Below are 26657 nucleotides of genomic sequence, written 5' to 3' on the forward strand. Positions count from 1 at the left end.
TTGTTTTGTTTTGGCTAAGCAACATATGGGACCTTAATTCCCCGACCAGTGATCTTACCTGTATCCCCTATGTTCAACGTGTGGAGCCTTAACTACTGGACTGCCAGGGAAGTCCCAAGGCTTCTACAGTTCTTAAGAAGCCAGTGGTTGAACACTACACTTACTATCTTCAACACATCTATGTTTAAATATGAATAAATTAAAAAATATCTTTAATAAAATAGATCAGTAATAGATCAATGATAATGACACATTTATATATCATGAATAACCTTACATGACTTTAAAGCTCCTTGAATCATAATTTGTTTTTTAATAATGCTTTCTTTATACACACGTTGACTCTTCATGAGATGCCAGAAACTCACTGATTTTCTGGCATCCCATGCCACTCATTGATGTGGCATATGAAATTTAATACTCTAAAGCTAACAAATCCTTTTCTTTCTTAAATACAGCCTACATAAATACTCATTCCTTAATTAATACACATGCGTGCACACACATACACACCTCTATCTTCACTTTTAACTTCTCAAGTGTTTTCTGCTCTGTGGACCCTGGGGATCCCCATATTTCTAATTTCACTATGAATTCTCTTTGTTCCTCTGCCATCACCCATATCTTGACATGCTGACCATTGGCCAACCTTTTTTTTTTTGCGGTACACGGGCCTCTCACTGCTGTGGCCTCTCCCGTTGCGGAGCACAGGCTCTGGATGCGCAGGCTCAGCGGCCATGGCTCACGGGCCCAGCCGCTCCGCGGCATGTGGGATCTTCCCGGACCGGGGCACGAACCCGTGTCCCCTGCATCGGCAGGCGGACTCTCAACCACTGCACCACCAGGGAAGCCCCCCAACCTTATTTTTAACTCTGCATCTCATTGCTTTCTTCATTTTATGTGATCTCGTTGCAGCTCAGATTACCCTGATCAGTAATGTCACTCATTCATATGTCAGTCTATAACCAGGACCTATGGGAGTAGTAACATATAGAGGCAAGAAGAAGGTGGGAAAATGAAAGGCACCATTTGAGATTCAATTTCTCTGACACTGTTCTCTACATACCCTTCTCCTGTTCCACACGCCCACCCCCGCCAAGAAAACACCACACATACCCTGAGAAACCCTCATGATCACATTACTGAAACAAAAGTAGTCTTAAAGCATTCCTCCCACAGTCACTCTGGGTGACTTCCCTGCTCCTCCAAGGCTCCCTCTCAGAGATGGGAACTTAGTACCAAAGACAGTATGTAAAAACTACCACTGTCTATGTTTATAGAACAATTATTATTTTCCATAGTCCTCACAACAGTCACTTGACATCAAGGCAGATGCCACTACCTTATTTTAAAGGTAAGGAAACCAGCTTTGAGATGTAAAATGCCTGGCCAAGGATCACAGAATTAATGGGTAGCAGTGGTTTTGATGACAATCAGGCCTTCTGAAAACTGACCAGCCTCCTTCCTTGTATCACTTTTCAGGATATAAGATAATATCGCTAATCACATCTACCATTCCTGAGGGCCTCTGTGAGCAAAGAGTTGTACTGGGCTCTCTACGAGCACATTCTCCCAGCAGCTTGCAAAGATAGACAAGGCATACTCTGTAATTCAGGACTGCATGATCCCTACTTAGAAAATGTGGAAAATGAAGCCCAAAAGCCACATCAATAGTAGATGGTGAATTTGGGGATAGAACCAGGTCTTCTCATTCCTTGTCTGTCTCCCTACCATAGCACTGGCTACTCTGGGATTGCAAGCATGGTAATGTTACAGGGAAAATGTAGGACTCTGCGTTAAAATATATTGGGGGAAATGTAAGAGCATACACATGCGCGCGCACATACACACACACGTACGTATACACACCTCCTGTGGGACGGAGAACAAAAATAACTGTATTTTTATAATTTTTAAAAACTAAGAAGAAAATCATTTCTGCAACCAAGTTAATGTTCGGAAGGTTAGAGTAACATCACTGTATTCCACATAATTAATTTCGATTTTCCAGACAGCATACACTTCCAGACACATGCCCTGTTGGATGGCTCCAGTTCTACCAGAGGAGGTTATCATGAACAGCTGAACTTCTGACCCTTAAGAATCACAGGGAAAAGATGAGAGGTATCTATATAATATCTAAAAACAGGCCACCTTTTAAGGGTGTCCTTCGTCAGGCAAACCTGGATTACTAGTAGCTTCCTTAGCTGGCATAGCTTCTATGGATATTCTAGGATTCCACTGTTTCTTTTAAGGAGCAGATACTGGCAAAGTTATCTTATAACGGGTAAGAGGCTTACCTCACAACAGCTGAATGCTGTTGATGACACATAAAAACTGAGAAGGACATTAAGTCCCATCAATCTCAGAAAAGAACAGAGTAATACATTCTTTGGACAGTCTTTATATATAGAAAGTGTGCTGGGATGTCTGATTATTTTAGTTCGAGACTATAAAAACTGCATCTGAGCATAATAAAACATAAGTCAGGGAGACTGTTATCTTTCTTAGCACCCATTTTAATGAATCAGAAAATGGTTTCACAAAACCACGAAAACGGATGCTTGCCTCATGATTATCACCAACCCACGCTGTTCTGCTGTACCAGATTACAAGGTATATCATTCAACTGAAAGCAAAAAGTCTTTCCACTTCACACAATTCTGGAATTCTTGCTGCTTCTCATGAGACACAAGTGTCATGAAATTGAAGCCAGAAGCAGTTTTGTATATATTAAAAAAAAAAAAAGGCAGACTCTTTGTGCTTTGGTAGCTGTGTGGCCATAATGGTCACTCTTATTATTGCTGTTTATCAGTTCACATGGGTACAGGTACTATGTTAAAGGAACAAGCTCCGTGGTGACTCCCCCGTATCTGGGGATGACTCAAGCCAACACATGGCAAAAATACATGATATCGCTGCTTCTCCACTCTGTGCTTTTGATTAAATCTATCAGAATACTGAAATCACCTGGAAGCCGACTAAATTCTTAGAAATAAAGTCATGTTAGTGAATAATTTTCATATTAAATTGGTTTTGAAATACACATTCTTTAACAGAACAGTAGGTGAATACTCACATTCAGTATATTAGTCTACATTTTGGACTATATCTAATAACATAGTTATTAGCCTGGCAGTGTCCCATCCTCTGCTCATTAATTAATGACTGCATTTTTCTAATGGAATGCTCATTTGACAAGGAAAGAAAATTAAATCTGGAAGAAAAGTCTAATTCTATAGTCTTATAAACTTGTTTTTAAACTTCAAATTATCTTAAATAAGTTTGCACTTAAATATTTTATGCTAAAACTAAAATGTGAATTTAGTCTCAATTTCTAGGATTATCAAATGCATAGTAATAAGCCAAAGTTTAAAATATTTTGCTTCCTTTTATTCAGTGTCAAATGATATTCACTCTCTAATTGTTATCTTAGTAAAAAATTTAAATATTTATGTCCTAATCACATAATCCTTGTGGTTTAAATTTATAAAGCAAAATTAAACTGGACATAGGCTCTGCTCCAGGCATTTGCATATACAAACTCATTTAATCCTCACATGAACACTATAAGATAAGGAATGTTATTGCCAAGTTCCCTGATGTAGTGTGAGGTCAAGCTAGTACTTGAACCAAGGAAAGTCTCTATGATGCTATTTTGCCTCTCAGACACTTGGGCAGGGATGGAGTGTCATTCTTTTATTTTTTTTAATACTTTCATTTTGTTATTTGCTCATTCCTTCACTGACTAAACATGTACTGAGCACCCAAACAAGTGCCAGGCTCTGGAGGAATAATAATAAATAATATAGAATTTATGCTTTTCAGTTATGTTCCAAGTCTGGTGAGACTGGAGAGCAGACTTTTGATGAAATAATTAAAATCTACTCAGAAAAATGCTAAAATGACAGGTAAAAAATTTCTATAGAAGCAAAGACTTGGAGAGAACCATTTAAACAGTCTGATTCTCAATGTCTGCGTCTGAAAAATGGGCATGAACAACAAGTATTTCTTTCTGAAAAGAAATAATTCTAAAACCATGAGTAAATTATGTGTCAACTTGATACTAACTTACACAGTATACACATGCCCTGCTTCACTCTATAAATGAAGGATTTTGAGGCATTTACTTTCCATATGGTAAAAAGAGGTGAAATTACAGTGAAGCAGGTGAGAATATAAAACTCCAAATTAAGAGATTTGCTTTATAAACTTTAAAGAATGAAGGGACCGTGTGTAGCGAATTAAGCTATGGAAATCTCTTTTAGTCTTTTCATTAATCTGTATGGTCCTCAAACTCAAGTACAGACTTTAATAGAAAAACACTGACTTCTCTGTAATGCAACCATAAAAAAACCTGACAATTTTAATCCATTTCTCTTTTTAAATTTTTATTTATTTATTTATTTAGGGCTGTGTTGGGTCTTCGTTGCTGCGCGCGGGCTTTCTCTAGTTGTGGCGAGCGGGGGCTACTCTGCTGTGGTGCACGGGGTTCTCACTGTGGTGGCTTCTCTTTGTTATGGAGCATGGGCCCTAGAGCTCATGGGCTTCAGTAGTTGTGGCTCGCAGGCTCAGTAGTTGTGGCGCACAGGCTCAGTTGCTCTGCGGCACGTGGGATCTTCCCGGACCAGGGCTCAAACCCATGTCCCCTGCATTGGCAGGCAGATTTTTAACCACTGCGCCACCAGGGAAGTCCCCCATTTTTCAATAAAGGCTCATATAGGACAAACTGGCAAGAGACACCATGAATAAAAGGAATTTGCATTCCCCATCAGCTGCCTGACTCTCAAGCATGCTCTTATCAACAATTCTGTCTACTGTCGCATCTCTCTCCTTGAATGAATCTATATCTAGGTAGCAACCAAATCAGCTCCTCCATTCAACCTGAGGGACTAAAGCTTTAATTTTAAAAGGTTCCTAGTATTCACCTAAGGCAGGAAAAATTTACGTTTGTGCTGATTTCTCACCTTCTCCAATACTTCACTCATCAGTGAGTGCTGTCCGGGCACCCTCAACACTGAGAGGACGATGATGGGTGGGCTGCAGAGATTTCGTGGAGCCCTGAATGTGCCTGCCTGATTTTCGGGTTAAGTGCTGACGTGCACTGTATCATAACTTTTATCAGATTCTCAAAATGGACCACCAGCCAAAGAAATTGAGGATCTATTGAGATAGACTCTTCTTCAGAAATGAATACACATGAGATGTAACAAGTACTCAATAAAGAGCTGTGGAATTAGTGTTGGACACTTGAATTCACCCAAGGGTGTCTACCTCTTACCCCTCTATCCGTTCCATCATGCCCAACCCAAAAAATAGGAACATAAAAGACAAAGCAAAACACAGAGCAGCTTGGTCAACTTCTATGCACTGTTGTCTCTAAGCACCCCAAAAGGCTAGCTTTCCCAGCCTCTGTTGCAATTAAGTTGTGCCATATAACTAACTCTAGCCCAGGAGTCACACGGAGGAAAATGGAGCAAACTTAGATCCCGGAGTCACTGGATGAAGGGCCGCACCACTGACTTTACAAGAGCAAGAAATAACTCTTTGTTGAGATAAGCCACTGAAATTGGGGTGGTCTGTTGTTGTTGTTTGTTGCTGTTGTTGATAATCACAGCCTATCTTCACATCCTCAAATTTAAGATAAAAAGTCTATCAGACACAGTTTAAATCTCTCTATGCATTAATTTTTTTTTTTTTTTTCGGTACGCGGGCCTCTCACTGTTGTGGCCTCTCCCGTTGCGGAGCACAGGCTCCGGACGCGCAGGCTCAGCGGCCATGGCTCACGGGCCCAGCCGCTCCGCGGCATGTGGGATCCTCCCGGACTGGGGCACGAACCCGCGTCCGCTGCATCGGTAGGCGGACTCTCAACCACTGCGCCACCAGGGAAGCCCTAGCAACTTTTTACTTTGCACATTTTGATCTTTTCAAAATTATTTTCTTTTTCAGTCAAATGTTTCCACTTTCTATAATGAATATGGTTAAAATTTTTATCTGGCTTTGAAGGTATCTATTTCTGGGCTCTAAGTTATGTCTTATTATGTTGTAACTTTCTAACCAGGAGGGGGAAAAGAGTATCATATTAATAACCTGTCCCATTCATTTGAAACTGAGGATTTGTTTTAGAAACAGCTTTTGAGGTTCACATAGGTAGCTAAATTAGCCCTGTATTATGAGGCACAGTCCAGGCTGCAAAACCATTCCCCTGATAGCACTGGCTTTGGGGATTACTGAAATACATTAGGGACCACATGAAAAGGGAGCTTATTAAGAAATTTATATGCGGTTATTAAACAATATACACTTTTCTGCCCTCACAAAATTTACAGTCAAGGTTGGACTATAAGGCAAGAAGAGTTAAACTAAAGGATTTAAAACACATTACATAATCGTGAGTGTGAACAAGGCAGTGAAACATCCAGACAACAAACAAGATGCAACTGAAGGTACAGAGGGGATGCTGGGAGAGTAGTCTCCCTGGCTGAGCACCTCCTCTTTGAATCTGACTTTCTGAACTCTGAAGTGCTTGGTACATCTTCCTTTCTAAGGTCAACCTCCCTACCCACTTTTTTGACCCTTTCTCAGCTTCTCTGATATATAGCACTCCCCATTATCTTTATTTTAATGAGTATTCATCTTTTCCTCTCCAATGACTCCTGTATCTTCCTTTAGTGGGAGAAACATGCTTCCATTGGACCCTCCACTCTTCTACAACAATCTTCTCTTCTCTGAACTCTCCAGCTGACATTCACTTCTCTTCATTTTATTACCGAATTTCTTTATAGAGTTGTCTAAACTTGTTGAGTTCTCATACATATCTTCCAGTGACTCATCTTCATGGAATCTGGTTTGCAATGAGGATTCCACCTCCTCCCTCCCAGCTCTACTCAAACTGCCTTCTCAAAGGTTACTGGTGCCCGTTTAACTGCCAGAATCAGTGTCCTTTTCTCATTTCTTGTCCTCTCTCTAGCATCTGGCACCACTAACTACTTCTTTCTTTTCTCTTTTGCCTTTCTTGATAATGCACCATTCTCCCTCCTTTTCCCAGTTTATTAATCTGCTTGTTCTCTGTCACTTTATTTGATTTTTCTCTCTTCTGACTGCTGATTGTAGAGAGATGCACTAAGACTGTCTTTATATCCCTTCTTCCTACAGTACATTCCCTCTCTGAATTCAGCACGGAACTCTCTTGTAACACAGCACTATCAGTTCTATATGAATGATTTTCAGATGCTTTTTCTGTAAATTCAACCATCCCCAACCAAATCGGTTATCTGCTCCCTGCTTATTCTCCCTTAAAAAAAGAGAACACATCAATTCTAACACCTATATTTCTTAACTTGGCTAATGGCAATGCCTCATCCCTAAACATCCAAACGATAAACGTCAAGGTCATTTTCAGCTAACTTTCCTAGATACACATGGAGAAATAAGTGATAAACAGTAGCATAATGCAAAACATTTACTGTGTCTCCTTTTAAGTACAATATTTTTTCAAAGCATCACATGCATTTTCCTGAAATATCTTTGAGTGGGCTCTGTGATTTTTATTGTTCAAGATGGACCACTATGAAAAATATGAACTAATAAATAATTTCCCATTATTAGGATGACTAAGAGATTAGTCAGAAATGATATTCAGCTTTTCTAGTTCAGTGATTTCCTCTAGGCTTTGTAGAAATAGTAAAAACGTTCTCCACTAAGGCTCAGATAAAATCAAAAGCTACTGTTTTGATAAGCTGTTCATTCAGAAGTCCAAGTTTCTATTCTTTCTCTTTTTTTTTTCATTTTTCAACATGCCATGAATATAATGTTACATTCAACTATTCATTTACAAAATAATAAGAAATAAGTTTCCAGCTGTTTTTATTCACTGACTAAAGCCACTGTGGTTTGCATTTTTCTTAAATGTTGTTTATGTACTTTTTCAAATGATGAAACAAGATGCTGTAGGTAACACAAGTCAAATACTAGCTCTATAAATTGGTACTAAGATAAATAAATGCAACAGCTATAAATAATTACATAGTAACCCCTGAAGAACTGTTATTCCAGCATTTCTAAACGTCTACAGTGTGTGTTTACATAAGTACTCTCCGTAGCACAAGGGATACATTCCTGGGCAAGGAGCCCCTGGACAGGCATGGTAGCCAGTACTTATGCTGATGTGAGCTCGCTTCTCTATCAGCCAACGCTCTTCCTTTCTCTTCAAATTCCCACCTCAGTTTATTTCTGCAACCACTCTTTCTGTTCCCATGCTGTAGGAAGGCTCATTATGCTGTCCATAATGTCCCAAGACTTGTGAAAAGCCTTAACTTCATACTGATATTTAATGTTTCCCCTACCTTTTTCTCCAACAGTTAAAAACCTGCCATGATAGTATCAAGCTCACTGCTTTTTTTTTAAATTTTTAATCCTTTATACTTTTGGGTGTTACTGCTGCTGACTAAATGTTTAAAAATACATAGTGCATGGTGTTCCTTTAACACAATTACTGTCAAAGCTAAATAAAAATAGGGATAGAAAAAACACTAAATTTTTCTAAACCACTGTAATTTTCTTAATCCATTTCTATTTATCTTATTTAGGAAGTAATTACACGGATGAATGTCTATTTTTAGAACAGTAGGAACTGCCCTTTTGCTTATTTGTGTTTTCTCCTCTACTGATTCCCCAAAGCCGTATAAATGCAGGTAGGGTAATTCAACCTGCATAAACAATATCTTATAACCTAAAAGTTCTCATAGTACTGTAATGACTGGCTGTTACCACAAGAGAAAATGAGGAATTTCACCCAATTTCTTTCAATGAATTCTTTATAGTACTTTAAAATAAGTATTGTTTTCTAAAAATAATAAACAGGAAGAAGAATGTGTTACCACTAAGTTTATCCATTCATTCATCCACTAACTCACTCTTTTTTCACTAACACACTGATTTATTCAATAAATACACGTTGGCTTATCCAGCTCTTTGAGGATATAATATATTTTGATGATATAGCAAATTTTATATTCTCTAGTGTTTGTTAAAAATTCATTTTCTCCTTGAGGGCAGATGCTTGTTTTCTATACCTTAACTCTCACCATTATATTCACCTTCTCTTTTGTAAAATTATTTTGGGCAACAGAAACAAGTCTCAAAACTGCAGAAGAGGGCTTCCCTGGTGGCGCGGTGGTTGAGAGTCCGCCTGCCGATGCGGGGGACACGGGTTCGTGCCCCGGTCCGGGAAGATCCCACATGCCGCGGAGCGGCAGGGCCCCGTAAGCCATGGCCACTGAGCCTGCGCGTCCAGAGCCTGTGCTCCGCAACGGGAGAGGCCACAACAGTGAGAGGCCCTTGTACCACAAAAAAAACAAAAAAACAAAAAAAACGAAACAAAACTGTAGAAGAAATTTTAAATATGACCTTGACTTTTTCAATGTATGACTTAGCTTTAAGGAAAAGAAGAGTTTGGACTCTTTTTCCTCCCACCTCACAATTCTTCAAAATAGATTAAAATTTGTACTACCAATTATATTATAAAAATAATAATTATGTTTTCAGTTTTAGTGTTCACGAGAGCAATATACAAGTGCATCATTAGTGGTCAGATTTCAGGAAAATATTTACTACTCACAGTATACTTTCGAACTTGCATTTATATTACTTTTCAGATAAATGAATTATTTCCCAAACAAGATGAAGTCGAGTTTACAAAAGGTGCTGTGTGCTATGCATCATCCCTATCAGATTTCATGTGGTCCAGGGAGGAAACATGGTGGGTATGCTTCCAAGGACACATGATATACACAAGGTAAAATGGTGATTAAATGGGGACCTGTCACAGAAACTAAAAAACCAGTGCTTCGTCCCAGTCTTACATGATTTGTAGTTTTCTTTGTTGTAAAGCTCCTGACTTCCATTAAAAATGCCAAAACCAAAACAAACTTATGGTTGCCAAAGGGGAAGGGGGAGAGGATAAATGGGGAGTATAGGATTAACAGACGCACACTACCATATGTAAAATAGATAATCAACAAGGATTTAATGTATAGCACAGGGAACTATACGCAATATCTTATAGTAACCGATAATGGAAAAGAATTTTTAAAAGAACATAGATATATACACATATAACTGAATCACTTTGCTATAATCTGAAACTAACACAATATTGTAAATCAACTATACTTTAATAAAAGGGAAGAAAGAAAAAAAAACACCAAAAACTTACAAACATGAAGTAGAAACTGACCTGATTTCCATAAGGACTGGTATATTTGAGTTACAGGTAGAAAATGGTCTATTGGAAGACTTAAACATGAAATCTAATTTTAAAATAGCTCTGGAATGGAAATTCATAACAAAAATAACTAAAGGATAATTTTAACTCAATTTGAGGTTCTGTTATTAAAAATAAAGTGTCAACTGAATTAGTATTTTTTAAATAATTAACTTTATTTTTCAATATGTTACTTTTCAACCCTTGTAAAGATATTTTAAAATAATTTTGGTTGCAAATGAACCTAAAATTAAACTTTCCTCTGAGTTGAGACGTCCTTTTTAAAGAGGTCTATTTCCATGTAGCAACCTTAATATAGCACATTTAGGTATCCTTTGTTGTATGAAAGTTCATTACATGTTTGCAAATTTGTCAACACGGTTCCAAAACCATAAATACATAAAAGAAAGTACAAGCTCAATCCCTCAACCCTAGGCTTTGGAAATACAATATAGATTACTTATTTTCTAAAATTAAAGTGATTGTGTTTAGAAATTTGGTGTAGGGCCTCAGTGTCACCACAACCTTTGTGATAGGTGGGTCATGAGAAGTTTGGAACACAGGGTCAGGAATCATGAAAAAGGCTTCTGAAGTCTTTGTTATTTTAATGTTTTTAATTGGAGGTGCTCTGTACTTTCCTCTTGGGCAACCTTCACTTTCTGTTGTAGATGATAATGGTGGCTTTAATTAGCCTAGGCAAACTTGGAAAACAAAACCGCAGGCCTGTATTTTCCTTACTTCAGAACTGTAATGCAAAGTCTAAGAGAAAAACTGAAATGGGAACTGTCCCAGGAAAATGTGGTTATGCTGCAGTACAGCATCCTTCTGAGGGTCATCAGGTTTAGTCCATAAAATAGTATCTTGCATTAATCCCTGTAAAATAAACTCTTCTCAGGAAAATGATGGGACAATATGGAGAAAATCAAGAAGAAAGGAAGGGAAACAATGAAAGTTAAAAAAAATAATAAACCTAACCTATTTATGTGAAAGGTATGAATTTTTTTAAATAAGGAAACTGGTTTAAATGGATATTGGTAAAAATTTCTCACTATAAGACACTGAAATGCAGAGCTGATGCGGACACGTTTGAGGATTATTCTCTAAGTCTTCCAAAAGGGCACTATTGCCAAGCTCCACCTCCCAATGACATAACTTCAGATTATTTTGAAGTGTAGCTCCCTCCCATCAATCATCCATAAGTTTTCTAAGTTTTGGACCCCCCACTACCACATGAATTTGTCCTCTGGTTGACCTCTTGGCTAGAAAACACTCTCGCTGACTCTCAGTTTTACCTTTTTCTCACATTGTCAGTTCCCATCAGCCCTACATCATAAAACAGGAGGCTAGATAAACACTTCTGTTAGAAACTAGTCACAAAACAGTACAGCAAAATAATAACAACAGCTTATTGAATATCTAGTGTGTGCCAGGCACTGCTCTAAATGGTTTAAATTCATTAATTTATTTAATCCTCAAAACAATCCTACAGTCCCATTATTAGCTCCATTATAAAGGTGGGGTATCTGACGCTCAGAGAGGTCCAATAACTTATCCAAGGAAACACACAGTAAGTAGTGGAGCTGGGGTTTGAGCCCAAGTTATCTGTTATCTGGCTCCAGAGCCAATGCTCCTAACCTCCAAGCTATACCAGCATAATTGCAATTCTACTTAGAAATGGTGTGAGAGTGTCTGCAAATTACATCTAATAAATTATACATATACATATATATACATACATAGTGGTTTAACTATACAGCTGTCCATCTTAATAAAAATAGTGTTTTTTAAATATTTGTTTGGCTTGTACCATACAGCAAATTTCTCTTTAATTACAAAAGTCTTTAAAAAAAATTCATATATCAAAGGCCAACTGCCAGATAGGAAATCAAGAGTGACAACTGGTCACGATTACCAAGGACCGTTCACTTTATTTACATTTTCTCTCTTAGCGTTGACACTTCTACATCCAACGGCAAACCCTCCTCAGGAAGAGATACCACTAATTTTATTTGTACCACTCACTGCCTCTTATGTTATGAAACGGGTAAAACAGAACAGATTAAACTGCCAAGAACACATCCGGGGCAAAGGTTGGGAGGAGAAAACTGATACTCAGGTATCTAAGTTATTTCATGTGTAAAGGATTTTATGATGAGCTTAACTTTTGTTATTTACTACATACGGTTTCAATAATATCTCAAACTTACTACCTAATTAAAACTCACATGATGAATTGACAAAATAAACTAAAAGCAGGCATCAGGAAATGAAAAACAGAAAAAAAAAAAAAAAAGGCACTGCCAGGGTGTTTCCTCATATAAACAGTATGCTACACCCAGATATAATTCAGTGATGCATAGCCATAAAAGCAAAGCAAATGACTGAAGAGAATTACAGAGATAACATCTTGCAATTTGTGTTCTGGTGTAAATCTTTTATGGTATAAGCTAAAGTGTGTGTGTGTGTGTGTGTGTGTGTGTGTGTGTGTGTGTGTATTGCTATCTCTATGTATACATCTCTGTATATGTCTCTATGTATTCAGAGAGAAACTGGGAAGAGAGGGTGAGTTTACAGACACATTTGAAAATAAAAGCAGGGAAGGACCCTACTTTCTACAAAATAACGTACTTGTGTTAGTGATGATTTTTCCATTTTCAGACTCAATTTTTTGTTTACCTTCACATCAGTGTGTGTTTTCCAAAGCAAAATTTTTTAAATGTGAAATGACTTCGCTCTTGATTTAAAAGTTTGTTCTTGAGATACGCTGGAAAGTTCCACACTATCTTAATATTATAGAAGTACTACTGCAGCATATGGTCTTTTTCAAATTAAAGAGACACAAATGTTCATGGAAACATTTGATCTGATTTTAACTCTCAGTTGAAGTTTTCTAAACAGCCATCCTTCAGGTGTCAGCACACAACATCCTGGGTGTGAACGCAAGAAGCAAATGTGTCTAGCCTACATATAACCATGCCGAATAATGGGCATACCTGTTTGGTTTACCTAAAAACACCTTTATGGCAACTTAAGTATCAACAAAAATTGTTAGGCTTAACGCTAAGCAGAGTTAATTTTCTTTTTAATATGTTTTGTGTTTTTAATGCAAACTTTGATTGAAAAATGCTTTCATCTTATTATTTTGGAGAACACACATCAAAAGAGGAGTTAAATTTATAACAAAACCCCAAAGTTTTGCCAACCATCCCCCACAAATATTTCAGCTTTCATAATTACACTCTGGCTTCTCACATCATCTGTATAGGCTCTTCGTTTCACTCACACATTATGAATTACAATTTTACAATATTACATATTTAAAACCATATTTTGATAACTTCTTTATGTAAGGGTATATACGTTAATGATGTATTTACATCAGATATATTTTTCTTCAAATCTCTGGCACCAAAATTGAGTTTTTAATGCCAGAAATATCATTTTTAACTGTATGAAAAATGAATGTAAATAGATTCCAGTAGCTTTTAATTCTTTAAATATGTCCTTGCTTGAAAAGTTTTATAAACAGTTTAGAATATTTTATTCCCACATTCATTAATCAGGCTACATTAACAATTTCAATTCTGCTAGGTCACCAAACCTGTCATTACAAAGACTATATACATTCAGCTCCCTGGCCCACCTCTAGGATCTGCTTTAACCCTTCTCTCTGTCCCTGAGGGAGCCCCAGGACAGCCTAGGCTTCCTGCACTGTAGACTTGCTTTCCAATCCCTTTGGCGACCGCGATATCCTTAAATGAGGTCTTCTGTCCCATTTCCAAAACTTCTAGTCTTTTATTTAATTGTCAAACATGCATTGAGTGTCCACTATTTCTGAGACCCTGTGCAAGGCAATGCAAGTAAATACAATAAACATCCCCAACCTCAAGGAGTTGAGAATCTAGTAAAGGAGGCTAGACAGGTTAAGCAGCAAGAATTCAAGAAGTCCCTGTTCTGACTAGTGTTCAAGGCTAACCTCTGATACTCAGCTCAGTCCAAGTTAACTCTCTCTCTCCAGAACTTAACCCCACCTGCTGGTTTGGGTTCTGTTTCAAAAGGGGAAGAATACAAGAATGATAATACTACCTACCATCTGCTTAACCAGGACCATTCCCACCATCTGGTGACCATGCTGCCCGTCACTGACACTGCCCAACTGAGAGAAGTTCACCCACCTTCCTGATGGCAAAACCACCCCAAATTTGGGTCAATTCTGATCTTTGATAACTTTTCCCCACCTTTCTCTACTGGCCTGCTACTGAGGAAAAATAGCTTTGACAGGGAAATCATATCAATTTTTGGAGAATGGAAGATCATTTAATCACCAAGATCCTGTCCATCTCTGATTTTCATAAGCCATGCAGCTCATTCTTTGAACATACTATATTTTAAAAGCAATATGTACACCTCAATCAATTATTAATAAAAGTCATTTATTGGAGGAGCTCTTTAATCATTTACTGTCCATAATAACCCAATATAATGGAATAATGATATAATTATTAGCTTTACATATAGGTAAAGAACTGTAGAGGGGTTATGTAACTTGCCTAATATCAAACAGTTTGCAAGAAATGGAGCTAGAATTCCAATTTTTGGAAGCCTTTCTTCTAGAGTTCCCCCTGAACCACTAAACTATGCTACTTTTCCCAGCAGCGTACATGACATCTTGATTTATTCATCATAAAAGGCATGGTTAGGGATGAGAGAGTGTCGGAGTGCAGAGAAAGCATGAGATTTTGCTTTGTGGTTACTGTTGTTATTGCTGTTGCTTTGTGGAAAGTGTATATGTGTGTATATGTTCTTGTTTTGTTTAGTTTTCCAGTCAGACAGACTTAGGTCTGAATTCTAGTTGTATGAACTTGAGAAAGTTACATAATAGCATCAACAATTTATTGGCTATTTTCTATATGCTAGCCACTCGGCTAAGTGCTTGGCATACTCTGTCTTGTTAAATTAAATTAAATTAATTAAATCTTCATAAAAAGACAAGGAGATCTTACTCATATTTCAGAGCGAGTGTGACTATGACTGAAAGAGGATAGTATGTAACATTTTCAAGGTCAAGTAGCCAGTGATGAACATAGACCAGACTGAGTTGGGAGGATGTTTAGAAGAGAGTGCCTTGATGGCACTGGGTCATGAAAAGAGGCAGTACTGAATTTAGAAACTAACACTCACTGCCAGAATTGACAAATAATAGGACCTCTGAGTGTGGACACTGGAGCCATACAACCTGTGTTTGAATCCTTGGATTCAGTTATGACATCTTGGGCAGGTTATTCAACTTCTCTCAGCCTCAGTTTCCTAATTTGTAAAGGTAAAATAATAACACTACATACCTCCAGGTATTTTTGTGAAGAATAAATGAGATAATTATTGTAATGGCACTGGAGGTAGTAGGTAATCAATAAATTACAATTAACGAAAGAGATAGCTTAATCTTGAATGATTCTGATGCGATAAACTTTAATTTCCACACAACAAAATGAATAATGAACAGTGTAAAACTCCCCTAAAGGATCAAAAATGTTAGTATTGGGGATCATTCCCTAGATCTGTCCCTTCTTTTAGTTGCTCAAACCAAGTGCATCTTTTCTATATGGGTACGTCTAATGAGGCTGTGAACTTTGATTTATTTGTTACAACCATGGAAATATATCATAAAGGGCTCACATTTGACATTTCTCAATGTCATTTATAAATGTTCTGCTCATAGCCCACCAGTCTGAACAACTCTCATACTCTCCAAGAAGGGACAAGGAATAGATGGGAAACAGGAACCAGTGGGAATTGAGGTATGAGTCGTACGAGCTGAGTGATGGTAGAAATACTTAGGGATTGTTACAACTGGGATTAAACAGACCTTATTTTGCGAACTAGCCCAAGACTTCTAAGACTTGCAGTGAATAAGTACTTCGTATTTTTTTCTAAAGTTAAGTTTTACAAACTCCCGTTCCAAAACTACTCCAATCCTTAAGTATTTTTCAAATTGAACTTTCTAAAAAGAGAATTCAGAGTTTATATTCTTAGTTTTGTACACATTTTTCTCCTAGGTCCATCTTGGTTAGTGAGCATCTTGGGCAACAAGCAAAGGGACTGGATTACAATTATACCTCCCCAAGAACCACATTAAAGGAGCCTAAGCATGGTCTTATTAAGTGATGATAGCTATATGGTAAAGTCAAGGAGAATTTGGATTTTGAAGTAATAATTCCAAGTCAGACAACCAGAATGCATTAAATTAATGAATATATCAAATAATTTCACACAAATATAATTATTGTATTAAAAAGAATGTGCATTCTTTCCACTTTTATGATACCACAAACAAACAGGTATCTTTAAAAATACAAGTTGAGGAATTTTTTAATTTTGGAAACAATGAAAGCCAATTAAAATTTTTGCTTAGAAGCAGAAAATATACTGCCTATACTTGAACAATCTTTTTCAACTCTAAGAATTTAAATTTTCAGAAAAGTGCCAAATTCACATGATCATAAACTGAAATAAATGGCATGCCAGAAGTTCTATACTTTCATCAAAAATATTTTAATGATCCTTCCAATGTACTTTTCAAAATCCTAATATACTGAAAGCCACACTAAACAAGAAATAAAAAAGAAATTCTAAAGGCCTCAATCATGCTACATTGTGGAAGTGAGCCCAATGTTTATCAGCCATGCTCAGAAACTCTTAATACTGAAGAAAATCTCTTCAATTCCTAGAATCCATTCATTGCTCTGCTGACATTGGCAAATTGGCCCCTCAAATGTACTGCAAGTTTAAGAAACAGAATCACATAGAGGCAAATGCAACGGGTTAGAATTCAGTGACTTGGGTTCTGGTCTTGGCTCTGGGCTTAAGAAACTGTGAATTACTTACTGGTCCTCTGCTTCCTTATCGCCAAAAAAGTCACTCTATTATTTATTCTATTTATTTACTTATTACTATTACTTATTCTATTCAGCTAGCTGCTAAGATCTTCACGGTACCACTATTTTATGATATGTACATTTTCTATATGCCTTAAAAAAGTCATCACTAAACTATCAATATTACTATATTGTGTCCTGCGAAGTTACTTTCTCCATAGAACATTAAATACAATGAATATCACTAATTAATTGTGCTCCACTAAAAATATTTTTAAAGTAATTTTAAAATTGTAAGGTAATTTTATAAATGGCCATAGTAAGTTCAATCTATCATTCTGTCTTAACACTTAATTAAATCATTTAAAAATTATATATATACAAAATTTTATATATATGTATATATATATTCATTTCTTGTCCCAGAAGAATATAAGAATTCTAGATAAATAAAACAGGGAAAAAGCACTCTACAAGCCAACTTGAGAATAATGCAAACTCCTACCTTGAGACTGTGCCATACATTTTTTAAAACAGTAAACGCATTATAAATGTTAAGAATCAAAGTATTAAAATTTCCCTTTTCTATTTTTACATATGAAATCAATTACTCAATTTGATATACTAGAAAGACAGCAAAACATTCCATTTACTTATGCTTCGAGGTCTAGAGGGAATAAAACTTGGATATTTGCAAGTGTAAATAAAATACTTTGTTGAACATCTTTTAGTTTTAAAAATAAGCATGCTAAAGTAAGCACTATCAAAGATAAATCTTCGTTTTCATTTTGCACAGCTATTAGTCAACATTCTTCTTTTTCATTTTTAAAACCTGTTATATTTTTGGTTATTGAGATGAAAGTGTTTCAACGTGACAGTAAGCTAATAATAGCCTTAATTCCAACCATAGGGAATCAATTAAGAGATTAAGTCCTTATTGAAAAGAAAACAAAGGGAGAAAAAAGAAGACATGAATTGATAGTAAGGCCGCCAAAGATCTCATATTAGAAGAGGTGTGTTAATAACACTTCCGAGAATAACGTCTATGAATGGAGGCTGAGTAAAGAATAAAAGTTATAAATAAATACCAGTTGCCACAAAAGCTATTCATGCTGAAGAGATGATTTGGGTCGTTCACTCCGAGATGCTGCTGTGCTCCCTCCCAGCCCTCACACACACACCAACACCCCACGTGTATCTTTCATCCTGGTTTTTACATGCAAATGGAATAAAATTTTTCCCCCAAGAAATAGGGGCAGGGAAATAATCCCCTTTAAAAAAAAAAAACAACAAAACCTGAACTTAAATCCTAAAAGAAAAGAGACTGCTATATGTAGAATGCCAAGCAGTATTTTTGACAACGGACAATAACGTATTCTAGCACTACCATGATCTGAGCTGCCTTTCCCATTCCTTCTGAATTAACTATGGACATAGGAATTTGAGTTTGAAGAATTTGAGGATATAATCATTTCATGTTTGTTTCTGGTTTTAAACATGAATGGAGAGGTAAATAAAATACAGGCATTTGGAAAGATAAATAATTTCTAATTTATTTTTAACTGTTTCACTTCTCAGCAAGATGCTTCTGACAAGATGCACAAAGCCAAAAGGTGCTTCATGAATTCCACTTCAAAGAATGGAAAAAATGTTCTCAAAAATCAGTTCAATGCCAAGTTTAATCTCAATAAAACCAAAGAGAAATGCGATTATCACACCACATTCCTAAAGGAAGTGTTTTGTTTTGGCTCTATCATCAGATACAGAGTTGCCCAAGGATACTCTAGCTATGGAGTCTACGTTAAATTAATGGCTGTAGGTATTTTAGCTTCTAAAACAGCTTCCTAGAGAAATCAGTACCTTACCTTTACATATCTTCTGGAGAGGTTTCTTGGTGCTTTGAAAACTCCTGAGGTCTATGTCAAACGGCCATTCTGTTGCTCCCAGGGTCTTAGGGGCTTGGAGAAATCCCAACACCTGCTGCTACCACTGAGCGTCGAGGCTAGGAAAGCTTCAGGGTTTTGACAGCAGGATCACTGAGCCACAGCCAAAGCTTGGGAAGCCTTAACAACTGAAAGCAAGTGTAGAGGGCAACGTGGTACCCAGCACGCACAGGGCGCTCAATCGTAGCAGCAGGGGGAGGAATATTCCCGCCCTCACGAGGGTTTAGAGGCAGCCATCAGGGAACCCAAGGGTCTGTCAAAGGACAGAGCCAAGGAAGTGGAGACATGACCACACAGCGCGAGACCCTAAGAGAACAAGGGAACGGGAACAACTAGCAGAGAGCTCAAGTAGCACTTGAAAAGAATCATCAAAATTCCCCGACAGAACACAAGAAGCAATGGCAAAATGCAACAAAATACATGGAGATAGGCCATTCTAGCATCCCACAGACAGCCAAAAACACAGTTGAGGGGGGATATGGAGCTCTAGTTCTAGAAAGAAAAGTAAGGAAGACATATTATAGTAAGCCTACTAGATTTGAGGTTAAAAATCTAATAAGTGGCATCAAATTCCTAAATCCCATCACTATAATATTTACATTAAGATAAGGGAATTTACAAATATAAAAAGTCACAGAGTGCGGATCCACAAGGCAACAGAGGTTAAAAGGCAAAGTTGTCCATTATGGGAGGAGAAAATGAAAAGACAGAGAGAAGGTTAAACGCAGTTGATTTTTAAATGGAGAAATCATTAAAACTGCTTTTTAAATACAACATATGTTTTATCAAATACATCACTTTCTATTATGATCAGATGAGGGAGACTGAAGGAATTCATGAGGTAAGAGAAGAATATGAAGAAGAAAAGGAAATGGACAAAGTGTTCAGAGATGAGTAGAGGGACAGATGGAAAAAAGAAAAGAGAAAAAAAAGGAGGAAGAAAGAAAAATGAGTTTAACTTATTAGGTTTTAATGCATTGTCAGATAACTACTCACTAAGATTCTCCTAAATCTGGGCTTCACGAGGTTCTATTTTCCATGGAGATGCTTATAGCTTGTTAACCACTATTCGCCGCTCTTCAACTTCTCACAAACCCTCAGGAACTTATCTTGAGGAGCCAGCTGAATATTAAGTAGTAAACAGCTACAAGAGACAGACCCTAAGACAATTTTGCTTTAATGAGCTGGGTAAAATCAAGCCAGGGACCAAATATAAACTCTGACAGAACTTTAATCATCCCTAATATGAATCAAAATTAAAATGACCAGGCTCATTTAGGAACTGTCACTTTTTCAAGACTAGAAGCAAATTAACCATGCATAGTATTTTATATTGTTTTAGAGTTAAATGAAAAGAAACTTTACTGCCTAATGGCCATTCTGTGTGTGTAATTCTTGATTTCAGGTATTTACTTAACATATATTAAGTTCAGGTTAACTAGAACAGTAATAATAATCTATTTTACTTGGTGTCAAATAACTCAAATAACAAGTGTTGGGAAAGGCTGACTTCCATCCCTCACCTCATATACATGTGGTTATGTTATGTTGTATATATTATGTTAATAACCTATACAATAAAAGCAGCTCTTGCTTGGGCAAACTTACTTATGTCCAGAAAGTCGCTATGGGTCAGATTTTTTTTTTTTTTTTTTGCGGTACGCAGGCCTCTCACTGTTGCGGCCTCTCCCGCTGCAGGGCACAGGCTCCGGACACTCAGGCTCAGCGGCCATGGCTCACGGGCCCAGCCGCTCCGCGGCCTGTGGGATCTTCCCGGACCGGGGCACGAACCCGTGTCCCCTGCATCGGCAGGCAGACTCTCAACCACTGCGCCACCAGGGAAGCCCTGGGTCAGATATTTTTATAAAATGAAATAATCCTTAAACTACAAAATAGTAAGTACTGCCCAAGCAGCTAGTATTTTAAATTTGAGAGAATTGAGATTTTATAAGAGGATGAGGAATCTGAATTTCCCTTTAAAAATACTTCTACTTTATAAACGGTGCCTAAGTGTAGATGTTGGTTTGAACTAAAACTTAATTTTTTAAAACACAATCATGTCAATATGATAGGTTTGCATAACGAAAGATGGAGTCCCTATGGTAGAAACTAAATGGAAGCTGAGCTTTCTTTTTAGTGTAATGTCTGACTTTAAATAATACATTAAAAAATCAATTACAGTTTGTTTTCTGACCTCTGTTCTCAAGCCCACTCATGAAAATCAGTTTCAACAATGTAAGCAACAAAAACTAAAACATACAAACAAAAAAATGTGGAAGAGAAGATAAGAGACTGAATTAATGTTGCCACTTGAAATGGTAGAGTCCATTCAATGATAAACCTCTTCAGACAGAATGGTATGTCAGGATTGTCAGTGAAAATAGAAAAATCGGTACTAGCTTTTTAAAAATAAACATTAGATTGCTACTAAAGTATCTTCCTAAAGTAATGAGATAACCTAAATCAGTGTTTCTCTGTTGTTAAGCATCACAAAGGGAGAAATTTTTGACAAAGGTGCTTACAACTCTATCCCTGCACCTAGTTAACCTTAACCTGGCAACATAGTAGGGGCTCAGTACATATTTACTGGCGGAACAGTGGTGCCACATGTGAAAAGGCACTCCTCAAAAGCATGGGGGTGGGAGGGGCGGGTTATAGTCAAATAGAGTTCTTAAAAATTAAAGTTAAACAGGGGTCTTCCTACACGGCTTGTCAGAACCTTTATTATGCTCCTGAAAATTCCTAAACTTGATTGTCAACATTTTTCATGGAATACCTATTAATCATAGATTAATTATTCTAGAAAAACTTGGTCTATACCTCTATGGAAAACTTGATATTTCTGCATCTTCTAATCTTTTAATGAAAGACACAGGTGAACTATAAATTGGCACACATTCATCTCTGTTATAAATTAGAAGGTGGAAGAGATACCTATGTATTTCAAATCTCACAGTAGGCTTATCACAAATGGCTGCTGCTTTGGGATAAGGACATTTTAGAGGAGAATATGTTGGAGCGAGAAAAATTGAGAGAGCTCATTCAAATTATTCGTTTTACCAATGAAGAAACTTGCTCAAGGAAACTATTACACATTGTGTTGGCAGATAAATACATTAGCAATGAAGTTTCTTTATTGCTAATGTCAAAGGTTCATCCTGTGCAACTATGTGACTAATATAAACAATACCTTACTAATCTGCTCACATAATTATCTTGAAAAGAATATTCCTGGCAAGAATTTGTGTATTAAATAATCTCTTAATTTAAAATTCTATACTCTATTGTGCTGAAAAAAAAGGAGGGGCTCATTTAGAACTGAAAGGGAAAATAACTGCTTTCATATACTAGAAAGTTATTTTCTTTTTTTAATCACTGGGAGTCAAATGAAAAACAAGAATGAAGATTAAATACTGCCTGAGAAATTACATGGGAAACTATACTCCACATACTGAGATAGCTAGCAAACTTCAGGATTAGTATCTTCAAGTAGTAAAGCTGGAAATAAATATGTTTATTTATGGAACATACACAGGATCACAGATCAGGTCACCAGTGTTAAAACTATGATTCCTTTCTAAAACAATGTTCTGATATTCAGATTATCAGATGCCATTTTCCCATGGACGCCACCTCAATCCTTGACAGAGCGAACCTGCCCAAAAGGTATCTTAGTAAACTGGCTCCCCAGTTGCCTTATTCACTCACCAGCATCCATTAGCCAACTCCATGCTTTATCTTCAATAGATAAGATACGGCTTCTTCTTGCCATGGTGCCATGAAAAGGATCCAGAAGGTTCCCTTAAACCACATTTCCTGAGTGACTGCTGCAGCACCAAGAGTAAAGGATATGCCAGGTCAGCCTCTTTTCCTTCCCAGCAATATTAGCAGCAGCAGCAGCAGCAGAAGCTGGAGCAGACCGTTGAGACCCAACTCCTTGCAGGATGCTAGCCAAAGCACTCTTGTATACTCTACACCTAGACAGAGTTTGCCCGTATGTTTGCACCTTCCCCACAGTGTGTCAAAACAGGTGTTTTCCTGTGATCATGCTTTAAGTCTGCTCCCCAAACAAGGTGATAAATATACCGTTACTATGAAATTCTAAGTTTCTAATTCTATGGAAAACACATTCTTAAAGATTTACTTTATCATAAGGAAGCCTGGATGAATCCTTTTTAAATTTTCATTCACCTTTCCCACTCCTAAGAAGCAGGTAGACGGCCCTAAAATTTCCTGTTAATGAAAACACGGATGTTACCATACGAAAACAAATGCCATCATGCAATTTTGGTCATTTCTTGCATAATATTCTATCTGCCTTCCTGGCACAGAATCACGTTTTACAAATGCTAATGTTTTCATAATCTTTACAACACTCCCAACAGATGGTGAAATATCAGGTCTCATGAACTTTATTTTACAGAAGCAACGTCTTTTCTGCCTCTATCTTTCACTCCCTTTTTGATGTTATTGATGAGTTGCTTTTCTTCCCAGTGGTGTTCAACTTAATGAGTGGCTAGAATATGGCTGGACAAAGAGAAGGTAACATCACTAACAAAGCATTTACTTTACTTAACCGATTCATCCAGAGCTCAAATCCTACAGGTTAAAAAAAGCATCTACAGATTTTTTAAAAAAATCTAAACAGTCCAACAAAGGATAAGTGAAAACCAGATCATTATTTTCCTAACAATTAGAAAATAATTATAAACTCCAAGGCACGTGTTCTCTGCACAGTAGAAAATAACAATTCTCATTAGCAAAACTGAAACCCTACATACACAGGTTCCGAGTATGCCATGTTGCTCGTGTACCAATACTTCATGTGTTCACTTCAACATCAAAATAAAAATCAGAACAGTAGTTAACACACATCACATACTCAAGTAGTGCCAGGCACTCAGTACTTTACATGTGTTATCCCGTTTAATCTTCACAGCAACTGCAGATCAGGTATTATTTACGGTCCCCATTTTGCAAATGAGAAAACTGAGGCTCAGTCAAGTTATGTGACAAGTTTAAGGTCACAGGGCTCGAAAATGATTTGAACCCAGGTTGTACAGTTCCAGACCTGGAGCTCTTAAACATCTTGTTAAAACTGCAGCATCAGTTCTGGTTTTCATTTATTTCTGTACTGCAAGTTTACCTAAACAGCTAATATGTATACAGTACTTATTGTGTGCCCTAAAATTCCATAAGTCCTTTGCATGTATTAATTTCTTCAAGGTTCAAAACAAGCCAGTGAGGTGAATACACTCCTATTTAGTGGGGTAAGAATGTTAAGGAAGTCGCCCAAGCTCATTGGACCACTAAGCAGCAAATGTAAACTTTGGATCCAGGGAATGCAGCTCCTGAAACTGTGGTTTTGTGGTTTTGTGCCTACGCCTACCCTCTACTGCCTCCTGACAGCTGACTGCATGTTAGATGAAAAGGGATAAGAAATGTCAGGTCTGGCCAGAACCCTGGTGGAAGGAGGATGTGCTATCCCGTCTCTTTTCAAAAACATATGTATAAAGTACATGAGCTTATACAAGACACAATTCTATCATTTTCCTTCATGATGCTTACTAACTTAAGGAATTAGCAAATATTTTATGGGATTCTCAGATTTTAAAAAGTCAAGGACAAATTCGGCTTTCACATTTTATTCCAATGTATCATATCTTCAGAGGCACTAACAGGACAGTAACATTATTATCATCACAGTGTCAGTCATTCTGTTTTGGGGAATTACCATTGCTGACAGTCATATTTATATTTTATTCCCATCATTGGCAAATAAATGTAATTATGTGCAGGGCCAAGACAATAATTGTGAGCTTAGAGGAAGCTTCAGAAATCCAAGGTTCATCCCTTGAGATGATGGCTGCAATCAACCTTGGGCCAAGACACTTGCTTGAATATTCAGCAGCTGAAATGACCTTCTTTGAATTAGCTCTTAAGGACACAAAGCCATCTGGGGAATGTCAGACAACTCTAATCAAGCACCTAGGGTCCCAGGTGTAAGTCTGAAAAACCAATGAAGAATACTGAGACCAGGCTATTTCTTTAATTTGGCAGCAAAGCCTAACTCTCAGGATGAATTCTGGGTAGCTTTAGCTTTTTTGGCTTTAACCTGACATAAATTACCATAAGAATCCATGAAAAGTTCAGAGAGAAAATACAGTTATGGTAAAGGTGTCTACCCTCCGTCAGAATTTAGCCACCAGCTGTAAGAAATGCAGCCATTTGGCGACATTTAGCAGAGAGAAATTTACAAACCCACGTGGCATAGCTTGAGGTGATGCATTGGAGTCTGTTTACTCTCAATTATTTTTACAATCAAAAGTTTCCACAGAAGGAAGATGACAATTCTTTACCCCATTTCTAGACAACTACCTTCTCTGTAGAATTCCTTGGGAAGTGGTACTACATACCGTACCCACATAAGCTTGATTTACTCTTTGGCTGACACCAAGATTTAAATTTATCTCAGTGCCCAATGTTAACACTGAATTAACACAAGAGCTATTCAAAAATTTTCCAGAAACACATTCTGGGGCTTCCCTGGTGGCGCAGTGATTGAGAGTCCGCCTGCCGATGCAGGGGACACGGGTTCGTGCCCCCGGTCCAGGAAGATCCCACATGCTTGCGTACCGCAAAAAAAAAAAAACAAAAACAAAAAAACACATTCTGGAATTTTTTAGGTGAGAAAAAAAAATTCCATAGCCTCTTACATAAGGCAGAGCATAACAAATGATTTTATGACCTTGGCACTACTAAGTGATAGACTAGGAAGATCATGACTCGTTTATGAAATTGTCCAAATTTTATATAAGCATATATATGTATATATTCATTGTTTGACTTATCTATTGAAGTTACAGTTCTTACTTCTTGCTGTTATGACGCTGTAATTAAAAACATAGAAATATGATTCTGATCTTTTTTTTTTTTTCCCCAGTACGCGGGCCTCTCACTGTTGTGGCCTCTCCCGCTGCGGAGCACAGGCTCTGGACACGCAGGCTCAGCGGTCATGGCTCACGGGCCCAGCCGCTCCGCGGCATGTGGGATCTTCCCAGACCAGGGCACGAACCCGTGTCCCCTGCATCGGCAGGTGGACTCTCAACCACTGCGCCACCAGGGAAGCCCTGATTCTGATCATTTTAACACATTACTTTTAGAAAGATATCAGTCAAGAGACATTATATTTGTAGATGAATAAATTAACTGCTTCTTATTCATCAACTCCTACTGGGTCTACTCTCTTTTATTTAATTCCTTGAACTTGGCTTTATCTGCAAAGAAATATGTTAATAAGCATCAACTCTAGCCCGTTCACAGATCAGAACAGGAGGAGTTGCAGTGAGCTTCCCGGCTTCTTCTGGAAACTAAACAATGCACCAACTGTAACCAATCCTTAACTAAGTCGGCTAGATATGAACTGGTGACCTAAAAGTGAAAAGCTTTAATTGTGCATTACAAATTTCTGAGTCATTTTGTCCTCACAACTTTATGCTTTAAATAAACCTAAATGCTGGCTAAAGAAAATCTACAAGTATGACTTAGTGTTTCCAAACCAGGAAAAGGAAGGAC

General features: G+C 37.4%; 1 protein-coding gene across 20 annotated transcripts in view; it reads right to left on the bottom strand.

Annotated features, from left to right (window-relative positions):
* MBNL1 (muscleblind like splicing regulator 1) overlaps positions 1 to 26657 on the bottom strand; it is a 200759-nt gene that overhangs the window by 88238 nt on the left and 85864 nt on the right. For 2 of the 20 annotated variants that reach the window (XM_029214616.1, XM_029214614.1), the window contains exon 2: positions 22791 to 22909. The exons of 13 other annotated variants lie outside the window; for them this stretch is intronic. In XM_029214616.1, coding sequence (XP_029070449.1) covers positions 22791 to 22796 — 6 coding nt within the window. In that variant the 5' untranslated portion in view covers positions 22797 to 22909. Of the gene's footprint in view, positions 1 to 19004; positions 25691 to 26657 lie in introns of those variants that run through there. 5 more of the 20 variants (XM_029214620.1, XM_029214619.1, XM_029214613.1 and 2 more) reach the window with 5 other exon arrangements.

Source organism: Monodon monoceros, unplaced genomic scaffold, assembly GCF_005190385.1.
Source record: "Monodon monoceros isolate NGI ecotype Baffin Bay Population unplaced genomic scaffold, NGI_Narwhal_1 Super_Scaffold_11, whole genome shotgun sequence".
Lineage (NCBI taxonomy): Eukaryota > Metazoa > Chordata > Mammalia > Artiodactyla > Monodontidae > Monodon > Monodon monoceros.